Source organism: Suricata suricatta, chromosome X (genome assembly GCF_006229205.1).
Source record: "Suricata suricatta isolate VVHF042 chromosome X, meerkat_22Aug2017_6uvM2_HiC, whole genome shotgun sequence".
NCBI classification, from domain to species: domain Eukaryota; kingdom Metazoa; phylum Chordata; class Mammalia; order Carnivora; family Herpestidae; genus Suricata; species Suricata suricatta.
The window spans coordinates 40,893,561-40,906,556 of NC_043717.1; the positions used below are offsets into that span (position 1 = coordinate 40,893,561).

The 12,996-nt window shown below is 41.6% G+C and overlaps 1 protein-coding gene across 3 annotated transcripts in view; it reads left to right on the forward strand.

Moving 5' to 3' along the window:
* The first annotated feature begins 2,603 nt into the window (after nucleotides 1-2,603).
* The window catches only part of CLCN5 (chloride voltage-gated channel 5), a 163,481-nt gene continuing 153,088 nt past the window's right edge, over nucleotides 2,604-12,996 (forward strand). For 2 of the 3 annotated variants that reach the window (XM_029930580.1, XM_029930583.1), the window contains exons 1-3: nucleotides 2,604-2,794; nucleotides 3,452-3,566; nucleotides 4,991-5,146. In XM_029930580.1, the coding sequence (XP_029786440.1) occupies nucleotides 5,131-5,146 (16 nt within the window). In that variant the 5' untranslated portion in view covers nucleotides 2,604-2,794; nucleotides 3,452-3,566; nucleotides 4,991-5,130. Of the gene's footprint in view, nucleotides 2,795-3,158; nucleotides 3,225-3,451; nucleotides 3,567-4,990; nucleotides 5,147-12,996 lie in introns of those variants that run through there. The other variant, XM_029930581.1, reaches the window with a different exon arrangement.

Genomic DNA, 12,996 nt, shown 5'->3' on the forward strand with positions numbered 1-12,996 from the left:
CTTGCCTCTTCAATTTGTTTCACCGGGAGCTCTTCCTGCTAAACCTGCAAATAAGCTCTGGTTTCTCCTATCCTGCAATGACAAAACCAAACCAATGAACATTTCTCTTAAAAATCACCCCATTGGGAAGAGAGGTGGTGGTGATGGTGGAGGGCACTTGAGGGGAAGAGCACTGGGTGTTGTATGGAAAACAATTTGACAATAAACTATTTTAAAAAAACAAAACAAAACGTTCAAGCACATGAAAATATTTTTTTAAGAATAAAATGTGTAAGTTAAAAAAATCACCCTATTAAAGTTTTTTTTAATGTTTTCTTGTTTTTGAGAGAAAGACAGCATGTGAGCAGGGGAGGGGCAGAGAGAGAGAGAGGGAGGGAGACAGATTCTGAAGCAGACTCCAGGCCCTGAGCTGTCAGCACAGAGCCCAACACTGACCTTGAACCCTTGAACCGAGAGGTCGTGACCTGAACCAAAGTCAGATGCTTAACCAACTGAGCCACCCAGGCACCCTGCCCCAGATTCATCTTCTTAAAGAGGAGTTCCAATAAGGGGATTCCCTCGCTGAAAAACCTTAATCTTTTTCCAATCACTTTCTGAATGAAGCACAAATGTCAGTACAACATTCAGGATCCTCTAAAATTTGGCCTGAATTTCTGATTGTTTCCCCCCTACTCTTCCCTACCCAAAGCTTCAATCACATAGGACTACTCACATGACCTCATAGGTGATTTCCTTTTCACAAGGTATTATTTCCACTTGGATTTACCTTTATCAGAGGAGTCTGTATACCTTTCCCTGGATTTTTTCTAGTTAGTTGTGGCTGTGTCCCACTCTCCCACCCATTACACTATGAGTGCCTGAAGGCAGGGAGGGACTAAATGTTACCAGATAAAGTAAAAATAAACTTGCACTGAGAAAGCAAAAATGTGGCCATTCATCAGGCTGGAGTAAAAGACACAGATAAAGCCAGCTGCAAACATAACAGGGAACAATATTTCTCTCAAAGACATACTGCAGCTATAAAATGATAACAACTCCTTTTGAGTGACCACCACTGTTTTTTTTATTCCCTGAGAAACTTTGTTCTCTACAAACAGACTATCAGAAACTTTGCTTCTTGAAAACATGCCAGTGAGAATAAAACATCTTGCATTTGTCTGGAGGACATATGGTTCTTAGACACAAAGAAGCAGCCTTGAATTCCTATCCAGGTGCAATACTTCAGATAAAGGGTATCTGGACACAACATTCCACATCTAATTTTTACTTTGGGTTCCCAAGGAAAACAGGTCTCTGGGTTCATTTCAAAGCGCAGACGGGATGTTGTTGACCCCTTCACACAGCCCTGCTTTGAGCTTACCGAAAATAGTCCTTCATTTAAAATTATCTAACCTCCACCCTTCCCTCAAATTCTGTAATGATTGTTTTTCTTTGGTGAGATGCCCCATGGTTTCTCTTGTGTGTGACCTTCTTCACTGAATGGTCAAAAAGCCTGACTTTTAGATTACCTGGATTGACTATATGGATTCTGGTCTCAGTTCTGCTGATGACTAATTAGCAGGGTCATCTTAAATAAGTCAATGCACTCCACTGGCCTTTTTGCTCTTCTGTAAAATGAGGGGATGTTTGTTTCAATCTTACCGTAAGGCCTTTGGTGTCAGGTACCTAGTTTGCCCTCTCAGTTCTACCACTTACTAAGACCTATGATTTTTGCTTTTCTGAGCCTTCCTTTAGTAATTATTGAAATGGTAAGATAATACTGGGACGTCTAGGTTGCTCAGTTAGTTACCTGTCGACTCTTGATTTAGGTTCAATTCATTATGTCACTGTTGTGAGATCGAGTCCTGTGCTGGCCACAGGGAGCCTGGTTGGGATTTTCTCCCTTCATCCCTGTGTCTCTGCCCCTCCCCTGCCCACGCTTTCTCTCTCTCTCTCTCTCTCTAAATAAATAAATAAATAAATAAACTTAAAAAAATGGTGATAATTGGTAGATTATCCAGTGCTGCAAAGAGGCTCAAGTTGGCTTTTATAAGCATCACTATATTTGATTACTATTCCTATTCCTGTTCTGTGAGCTCAAATTACCTAATCTGTCTGTGCCTCTGTTTTCTCATGAATAAAACCAGAGAATGATAGTACGCACCCCAGTGAGGTTACTGTGGGCATTAAATGAGATGAAAATGAGTTAAGGGGTTAGCACAGTGCCTGTCACGTAGAGGCTCAAAATATGTCAGCTAATGTAATTAGTATTAGATTACTATTAGCTATTCTGTTGGCCAGAAGCTCGGGATAAACAGTTTTATTCTAAGGACAAAACCCCAAAGAATCCTACTCTAGGCTGTTAAAAGCGAAACATAAAGCATGATTTCTGTTTCAAAAGCAATCCGCACGCCCACCACGGGGTTAGGACCCGCCCAGTCCTCATTAAATATGGCAGCAAGCAGGGCCGACCTACTGCGGTTGCGCACGCGGAAACTCCTCCCACGCCGCTTTCGCCGCGCGGCAGCCTTCCCAGCTCGCCTCACCCCCGCCCCGGCTGGGCTGAGGTGCTTGGAGAAGGCCGGCCAGGGCGCGCACGCGCAGACTTCGGCTGTGTTTGGCCGATACTTGTGAGGCGCCTGTCACATGAGCCGCGCGCCCGCTCCGCTCCCCCTCCTCCCGGCTGGGCTGTGAATGAAGCTCTGCCGGCTACGTGGGGCGCTAGCTCGGCTTGGTGTCCTGGACGCCAGAGTCCACGGAGCGCTCGGCCCGCCGGCGGCCGACACGGGCTCCGCCGCCCCTGACCTCGCGACAGGTAAAGACAGATGGGCTGTCCCTTCCCCAACAGGTCCTTGGCGGGCCTCCATCCCCCAGCCCACCCAGGAGCACCCCCTCCGCGCAGCGACACAGGGGAAGCGCTCCCCCGGTGGCTCGGCCCCCCGGAGACGGGGGTTCCCCTCGCCCGGCCGCCGCTGCCTGGCACTCAGAGGAGTTAGACCGGCTAGTTCCAGCCAGTGCAAGGCGGCATCTTCCCGGGAGCCCTGCCATATTCTCCGAGCCAGGGTCCCTGCGCTGTCCCAGCGAAGTTTTCTCGCGGAGCGGCGCCAAGCCCGTCCCGCTTTTGAATGGGGGGTGGGGGGGAAGGAGGCTGGCTGCAGGCGTCCCCTTTCCAGGACTGGGGCAGAGTGGTTTTGGCTGGTGAAACTCTTTCGAGGCCCGTTCTTCTTCCCGCCCTGGACTCGCAGGTTGGTGTGGGTCGTAGCGAAGTGGACTCTAGACTCTCAAAAAAGTAGTTGCGGCGAGTTTTCCTTTTTTTCCCTACTTAACGCGAGTGGGTGGTTCTCTCCAGATTTTCCAGGCTTGCGCTTGAGCGCCTTAACTCCGAAGGGGAAAGCTTTACCTGCACAATTGATGCACTTTTACCTTACATTTTACTTTTTTTTTTTTACTTACTTTTACTTACATTTCACAGCAAATCAGTTTCCTGGAGTGCCAAGTGAAATTGTACGTGTGCCCGTGTGATAACGTCCGTGTAAGCTACCCGGAATAAGTGAGGAGAATCCAGAAGTGTGGAGCGTAAAAAGCCAGTAAGAATCTGCTTAACATAAACTTCATACATATATTAGCAACTACCCGGGTTTGACTTCAGAGATGTTAAATTTCTACTGGTCCCATGAGGCGCGGACCACTACTTAACTGTATTCGAAATAAGAGAGAGAAAAAAGGGGGCAAACCAAAACAAACTGTCTGGGGTTACAGAGAAGTCCTCGGAGCGCTTTATCCTGGTGAATTTATTCTTGGACTTATGAGTTTCTAAGTTTTCTTGGACTTCACGAACCTTTCCCTATCCAAACCATTGTGTCCCCCCCCCCCCCGCCATTGGTACGGTTGAGGCTAGTGTTCAGATTCTTAAAAGTCATCGAGGAAGACCAAAATGATGACTCTCAAGTTCGTATTAGTTTTCTTGTATGCGTTAGCGCTTTGACTTAGCGGGTAGAGGTGCTGGCTTGCGTAGAAACTACGGACATAGCAACCCTGCTTTCATGTTGACCAAGTCAAAAACGTGAGGACTTTTGGTTGGAAAAAGCTGATGGCTTGGGTGCTAAATAAAGAAGACCAATTTATTAATTAAGAACTTGTTTAAGTGGGCAGCACAGCCTTTAATATATTAACCCTCTGAATTGAAGTAGTCAGACATTAGATTTTTGTCCCCAGCTCCTTTCATATCCTTGCAAATAGCATTGTCCTTAGACCGAATTTGGCATTTTAAATTTAGGAATTAGCTGAATTAATTGGTAGTACTAAAGTTAGTATTCTATTTTTACATTCTTTTCTTTTTTGGTTCTTCTTACTCCTGATTATAAAAGCAATGTCCTTTTAGGACATTAGCAAAGTGTGGGAAGGTATAGTGAAGCGGAGAGAAAGAAAGAACCACGACCCATCGGGTATTGCTCTTAACCTTTTATTATGCTTCCTTACTTCTCCATTCCTATACAGGATCTGTTTTAAAACCTTAAATGTTACACTGGGTGTTATATGGAAACCAATTTGACAATAAACTATTATAAAAAAATAAAACTTTAAATATTACAGAAGTTGTTCTCCTTTCTACCAATTTTTAAGTGGCAAGTTGGGTGTTGGGGTGGGAGGTAGGAGAGGGCAATGGATATCATGCTGTTCTCATTTCCTAAACTGCTGAACGTCAAGCTAGGGAAGACATTTAATGGTTGTCTCCTCCACCACCACCACACATCCTTTGAGATTCTGAAACCCATTTACTGAAGATCCAGTGATTCACGCAGAATTGGACAGCACTCAGTGGCAATAGTAACTGGTACTGGATCTTCCCATTTTGTCTTTCTAAAGCAATACTTAGCTGGGAAAAACTCAGCACTACCCATGTCCGCATGTCTTTGAAGGAGGGGTTCAAAGAGGGACAGGAGGTAATTCTTAAGGATTTGAAATGTTTTTTTTTTCATTTAGATATTCATTTTGCTCTTCACATTTTCAGGTTCAGGGCTTGAACTTCTTGCAGAAAACAAGGCCACACTGCGGCTGGCCCATCTATATCCTATTTGAGCCTCCTTACAAAACTGGAGGGCTTTGGGAAGCTGAGTGTGTGACTCCAGTGTGGGTGAAGAAAGGATCAAGATGGCCATGTGGCAGGGTATGAAATCAGAACTTATTTCTCTAACTGGTTTTTTTTTCCCTCTTCTAACCTCCATCCCAACCCAACCCCTGAAGCTAGTGGCAGGCAGCCAGCTCCTTCTTTAATTTAACCCTTTGTCTCCACAAGGACACAAGTATATTAATTTAAAAGAAGTTGCTGCTGGCTATAAGTTTCACCTATTTTAAAGTAAGGGTGTAGGGGTAGGGGGATGGTAGTAGCAAGAAAATGTAATGACAGAAGCCTTTTCAAAGAACTCCCTTTGTTGAACATGTGCTTGTTGGGGTTATGTGTGAGGAAACAGGATTTTTTCCCCCATATTTGTGTTTTTCATTTGTTTCTGGCAAATTTCTATCATAAGGTTCTCAATGGTGTGGGAGACAGATGTCAGTGCCAACCTGGCTTTCTCTTCCCAGTAAAGACTTTAGAGCATATTTAATATTATAATGTTTATATTTGGTGATGGAAGAAAAATGCCCATTTTAATACTATGAACTACCCAAGAGCAAAATTCAACAGTGCTCTCTTACCTGATGGATTCACATCTCTTGTGAATCTAGGAATTACTACCACCTGCAAAGTTATTTTTCATTTTGGGTGGGGTTGAGGGTCATGCCCTTGGGGGAGTATCAGAATTTCTGGAGCTGTGTGGGATTTTTATGTTTCTCAAAAGGTAGTGTGGGTTTAAAAATGATAGACAAACACTACCCAGACTGGTCTGTGACCCAGAAAAGGTTAAGGACCACTAGGAGTCAAATGCAAGAAGTTGAGTAGCTAGAAGTATCCATCAGATAGGTTTGTTTGTTGTCTAGTATCTGTAACTGTCTCTTGTTGATAATGACTTCAAACATGGAGGCACACAAATGCAACATGTATTTTTGATGTACGAGGATTGTTACTTTGAAGATATTTGTTGAAATGGGAATTCTCCTGTATCACTTGCTTTGGACGTTTCTCAGGAGCAGCTTGGAAATTCTTGTTTAAGTCCCAAGACATTCTTTCATTCAACAAACATAATGCTGAGATGAATAAGACACAGAGCCCTAGAGAGTTCCTTCTCTTATGGTAAAGGCAGACATATAAACAAATGATTGTGTTAGGTTGAACTAAATGTTAGAGTAGGGAGAGCTCCAAAATGTGATGGAAGCCCAGAGAAAGGCATGATGAATTCTGAGTTTTGAGCTGGTCTAAAAGAATGAGTGGGAGTTTGCCAGATGGGCAAATGAGAGAATTGCATTCTGGGCAGACAGAGAAGCACTGTTTGGGAACTTCCAAGTTGCTCTGTTTGCCTTGTGTAAGATGTATGGGCCATGACCTTGGATGAAGCATGGAAGGTAGTGGGAGGCCGGATAATAAAGAACCTTGTATGTTCTAGGCAGGACTTTACACTTTATCTGGGAGAGAAAGATTCAAACAGGGAAGTAGCATAATCAGATTTTGTTTGAGAAAGATTACTTTGGCTGCAGTGTTGAGGTGGAGTTGGAGCTGGAGAGAAAGCAAGCCAAGAGCTGCTTGGGAGTTTTTAGTAGAGCACTTGAGGGAGCAGCAAGGATAGAGAGCACAGGATGAATTCTAGAAATGTTCTGTGACCGGATGTGGGGGGAATAGGGCCCGGGTTGACACTCAGATCGGGTGCTTGGGGCAGGTGATGGCAGTCCTTGAGATTGGGGACCTAGCCTTGGGAAGAGGTGAGAAGAGCATATGGTGATGGTGGGGAGTTAGTGTACTGACTTTGGTTTGGCCTCTTTTGCTTGAGACACCTGTGGCTGTCAGGTTCATGACTAAAAGTTAGTGTTGGAAGTTTGGAACAGAAGTTTGTGCAGGTGGGAATCTAAAGTTTTGTTCCTAATGATACATAAGGAGCTTGTGTGTGTGTGTGTGTGTGTTTAGTGGAAACCCCATTAGTAGTTAATGACTTATTTTCTAATAAAAACATTTTAATGAATACCAGTTCTTAGTAAAATGTCATAGTTTCTTCTTTTTAAAGTTTATTAATTTATTTTGAGAAAGAATGAGAGAATGAGAGTGTATGAACAGAGGAGGGGCAGAGAAAGACGGAGAGAGAATCCTAAGCAGACTCTGCGTTCTCAGCAAATGGAGCCTGATGCAAGGCTCAATCCCATGTACTGTGAGATCATAACCTGGGTCCATACCAAGAGTCAGTCAACCCTGTCATACTTTTTTTTTTTTGCCCCTGTCAAATTTTTTTAATAAATAATGTATTTTGCTCTCTCAGGCCTTGAAATCAGATCTGCTTAAAATGACATTGGAGTAAAACCAAATTTTTTTAGCATTAATGAAGAGGGGAGTGTTCCATATAAATAATTGCAACTTGTTTTTTGTTTTATGCAACCTCTAAGGTGACAAGAAACGATAACAATGATACTTTGGCTGGCAGTATGGTGGAGTAGTTAAAAATACAGATTTCGGTTCAATTCTGATGATTCCATCACTTGTTAGCTGTGAGACCTGAGGCAAGTCCCTTACCCTCTCTGTGTCACAGTTTCCTCCTTTGTAAAATGAGGATAATGATAGAACTCACCTTATGGGGTCATTTTGAAGATTAATATATGCAAAGCACTTAGGACATGGTAAGTGCCATGTAAGTGTGTGCCTGTATTATTAGTAGTAAGACATTTAGTATATTGCCCAGCATATAGTAAGTGCTCATTAAAATTTAGCAGTAGGTCCTGTTACTATGATTACTACTGCTACTACTTACACAACTGTCACTATTGTTGTCACTATTACTTTGCCATTTCCTGGGGTGGGCCTGGGGCCCTGTTCTGTGGAGGGAATTTCATGTTGTCCTTAGAAGCCCTGCCCTGTGGTAGTCTGTTTGGGGGTTGAGGTAGAGGTTTAGATCTGAAAAGATCCTTAGAAACCATCTAGCCCAATCCATAGAGATTAAGTGACACGCCCATGCTCAAACAGGTTGATGGTGGTGACAAGACTAAAACCCAGGTGTCTCGGTTCCCTATTCCAGTTTTTCCATGGGTTCATGGAAGAGAGAATGGGTGGGTCTATCCTCAGCTCAAGGAAGCTCGGAGTCAAGTTTCTGGAGCCAAGGAAGAGCTAGAAGAAGCCAAGCCTCCTTAGTCTCTTGGGTCAATGGTGTCAAGTTCCTCCATGGAGAGTTTTATTAGAATTCCCATACCCCTTAAACATGGCCAACATTATTATTTTGACTTCATTTGATGAAGCCCTCTAACACATTTCCTGGCCACTTTAAATAGAATCTCCTCGGCATAATTTAATATTTTTGATAACTCAGGGTCATTGTTAATATCATCAGTTTTATTGGTCTAATTGTCAAGAAGTTATTGACAAGAGAACTAGCCAGATTGGGGTTGAATGAGGTTGGACATGTGTTAGGTATTATTTATTTATTCAATTATCATCAAAATTTTTTAATGTTTACTTATTTTTGAGAGAGAGCAAGAGAGTGAGAGCGAGTGAGTGAGTGAGCAAGCATGAGTGGGGGAGTAACAGAGAGAGAGGGAGACACAGAATCCGGAGCAAGCTCCAGGTTCTGAGCTGTCAGCACAGAGCCCAATGTGAGACTCAAGCCCATGAACGGTGAGATCATGACCTGAGCAAAAGTTGGATGCTTAACCAACTGAGCCACCCAGGCGCCCCCCCCCAATTATCATCTATTAGGTACCAGTTGTACACCAGGCACAGTGCCGAGGCCTAGAAGTGCAATGGTTAATAGAAACAGGTATGGTCTCTGCTCTCATGGAGCTTGCCAACTAGTATAAAAGTAGCATTTCAAATTGATGAAATGATTTATTTAACAAATGTGATGAAGTAATTTGGGAAAAATGATACCAATATACATTTAGAGGATTAAACCAGTGTTTCTTAATAAAGGAGGGGGTGCATCAGAGAGTTGTCCATAGCACTTTAAAAATGATTCCTGCTCAGGCCCCAGACACCTCCCCAAATTGGAATTCAGTCTCAGGACCTGAGCATTAAAAAAAAAAAAGCTCTATAAGCAATTCGGGTGTGTAACCCTTTTTGGGAACTGCTACATTAAAGAATGAAAACTTTTTGAAAAAGAGAGATGATAGTGGAATTCAAAAATATAGGAGAATATATAATGTTGGGGTAGGGAAGGTATTTGTATAATATCAGAGGTAAGGTTATAAATAAAATATTAATATAATCAACTGTACGTAAATTTTGAATTCCTGCAAAACCCATAAAGTTAATGAGAAAACTGGAAGCAGTTGCAACAAGACTCATTATTCAGAGCAATATGAAAAATACAAGTATTTGACTAGAAAAATGTACTAAGGTTGGAAATAGGAAAATACATAAAAGAAGAAATCTAAATGGCCAATAAATATGAAAAAATGTTCTATCTCAGTGGTAGTCAAAGAAGGGAGATTTAAGATGGCATACTATTTTCTCCAGTGTAATTTGCAAAGATTAAAAAAGAATGACAGGGATGCCTGGGTAGCTTTATCGGTTAAGCCTCCAACTTTGGTTCAGGTCATGATCTCACGGTTTGCGGGTTCTAGTCCTGCATTGGGCTCTGTGCTGACAACTGGAGCCTGGAGCGTGCTTCAGATTCTGTGTCTCCCTTTCTGCCCCTCCCCTGCTCATGTTCTGTCTTTCTCTCTCTCAAATATAAACATTAAAAAATAAAAATTAAAAAATTAAAAAGGAATGACAAAATTCAGTGTTTGCAAGGACATGAGGAAGCAGACATTCTCGTATACTTCTGGTGCGAATGTCAGTTTGGCAGTGTTTATCAAAAGCTTTGAAAAACATGTTTACCTTCTGACCCAGCATTTTTTTTGGAATTTATCCCAAGGAAGTAATTAAGGATGTGCACAAAAGTGTGTCAATAAGGATATTCACCGCAGCATTTTCTATAGTGGGAAAAATTGGTAACACTTGCATTCTGATATAGCGATACAGTGGCATAATATATCATTCTTATAAATGATTATAAATGTATCATTCCTATAAATGTATAATCATTCCTAAAAATGACTAATGCTGAGTTCTACATAGAAGTACGTTCATAATATGATGTTAAATGAGAGATAGTGGGGGAAGCAGATCCCAAATTATTGGTAGTTAAAAGTCTGAGCTCTGGGGATGAAAGGTACATTGTAGGGAATATAGTCAATGGTATTGTAATAGCATTGTATGGTGACAGATGTAACTAACACTTGTGGTAAGCACAGCATAATGTATAGACTTGTGGAATCACTGTAATGTACACTTGAAACTAATGTAACATTGTGTGTCAACTATACCCAAATAGAAAAAAAGTCTGGGAGGGGCTGCTGGGGGCTCATTTAGTTAAATGTCCTACTCTTGGTTTTGGCTTAGGTCATGATATCGCAATGGTTTGTGGGTTCAAGCCCCACACTGAGTTCTGTGCTGACAGTGCAGAGCCTGATTAGGATTTCTCTCTCCCTTTCTCTCTGCCCCACCCCTGCTTAAGTTCTGTCTCTCTCAAACAATAAATAAACATAAAAAATTAAAAGAAAAAAAAATCCGGGCTCTGGGCTTAGGGTTAGATTGAAATCGTAGGTTTATCAGCTGGGTAATGTTGGGAAGTTATTACCTGAGTGTTCCTCAGCTTCCATGTTGGTAAGAGAGGCATAAAAATATCAGCAAACCTAATAGTTCCCAACGCCCATTAGGATGACCAGGGGATCTCTTAAACCTTTTCAAGGGCAGGCCTCACCCAGTTGATTTAAATCCTCAATCCTTAGAGATTGCATATAGCCCTCAGGATTTTTGAAGCTCCCTGGGTGACTTCAGTGTGTAGACAAGTTTGGCAACCATTGAGCCAGCACATAGGGTGCTTGTAAATATGAGAAAATCACAGTGGCTGGCCTGTGGTAAGTACTCAATACCTGGTAACTATTATTAGTCACTTACTTTTTTATTACTGTGATCCCATTTTAATATATGTGTTTGTGTCCATGTATGTATAATAAAAAGAAAAACCTTGAGGGGATGTGCACAAAAGTATTAAGTAAAGAAATTAGAGTTGACTTTGTTTTTGCTTATTTGTATCTTCTAATTTCTCTGTAAATAACATGGATTCCTAATTTTTTAAAAAGTGTAACTTCTGAAGGAAATATCTGATATAGGTACACAGCTTTATATGCTACTGTGTTTATAATAGTGACAAACTGAAGACAGTTTCTATTGTAGGGAATGTAAGTAAATTATGGCAGGTCCATATAGTAAAATATTGGGCCACTAAATATCAAGAGTAATGCTGAGGAGAATCATCATGATACAGTGGAAGAGTATGGGACGATTCCATTTTTGTCTTTGTAATTTAAATATGTGGTTCTTTGTGTCTCTGTGTGTTTACTTGTTACATATACACCTGTGGATGTGACGGTGAATATGGAATGGAAGGAAAGGAACCAAAGTCGTTAAAGTCCAACCAGGCAGTAGGATGCACTTCTGTTTTTTCTCCTTTTAATTCTTTTAGTTTCCAAAATTTATACAATGAATATGTATTACTTTTATAATAAAAAAATAAGTTATTTGAAAATGAGATACACAGTGATAGTGCCACCAAGGAGTGAATTGTGTGGGCTTCTGGACAACTGCTTCAGTCACTCTGAGCCTTCTGCCCCTCCTCCACATTAAAAAAAAAAAAAACCAAGAGCCGAAAGGTTTGGTCAGAGCAAGGTTTTTTTTGTTTTGTTTGTTTGTTTGCTATTAACACTTCCTCAAGTCCTCTTGTAATTTTGGCTGTCTCTCCTATTGACTCCAGAAACTCCATTGGGAGTGAGAGTAGGGACAGGCAGGGAGATTGTGCAAAAATTGGGAAATTACACTTACTCTAATGTGGAGGTTACAAAATAAGGTGAGGTGGCAAAATATGCCAGGATAAGCATGAAAATAAGGCAGAGGAAAACTGTACTAAAACTTAGTTGCAACGAGAAACTCAGATTTAAAGGAAGTATGTTTCGACTTATAGATTGTTTTTTTCTTAGCACATCACAGTGTTATCTGTAAACACTCTGGTGATTTAGCTAACACATGAGGGCCGGGGGAGCATCACATAGCAGTTAGCGAGTTGATGACAGTTTCAGTGTGAAATCTGGATAGCTGTATGACTTGATAGTTGGACCACCATCATGTAGGAAAAGCCATCTGCTACTGCCTGTTGACCAAAACGTTAATATCTGCATGGCTTTTTTTTCTTTGGTTTAAAAATTAAATTTATTTAAGTTATAAAGAACTAGTTTTTATTCACGCTTTTATATTCAGCTTAGAAATCTTATTATTTTATTTAGAAACCTAGCAGATTTTAGCAATAATTTCCCCCCCATTTCTTTTTCTTTAATCTTTTATTTTTTTATTTATTTTTATTTTTTTAATAGTTTATTGTCAAATTGGTTTCCATATAACACCCAGTGCTTCTCCCCACAAGTGCGCCCCACCATGACCATCACCCCCCTCCCTCCCTCCCTCCTCCTCCCCCTTCAGTCCACAGTTCTTTTTCAGTATTCAGTAGTCTCCCTTGATCTGTGTCCCTCACTCTCCCCAGCTCTCTTTTCCTCTTCCTCTCCCCATGGTCTCCTGCCAGGGTTCTCCTGTTAGACCTATGAGTGCAAAAATATGGTATCTGTCCTTCTCTGCCTGACTTATTTCGCTTAGCATGACACCCTCAAGGTCCATCCACTTTGCTACAAATGGCCAGATTTCATTCTTTCTCATTGCCATGTAGTACTCCATTGTGTATATATACCACATCTTCTTGATCCACTCATCAGGTGATGGACATTTAGGCTCTTTCCATGATTTAGCTATTGTAGAAAGTGCTGCCATGAACATTGGGGTACATGTGCTCCTAT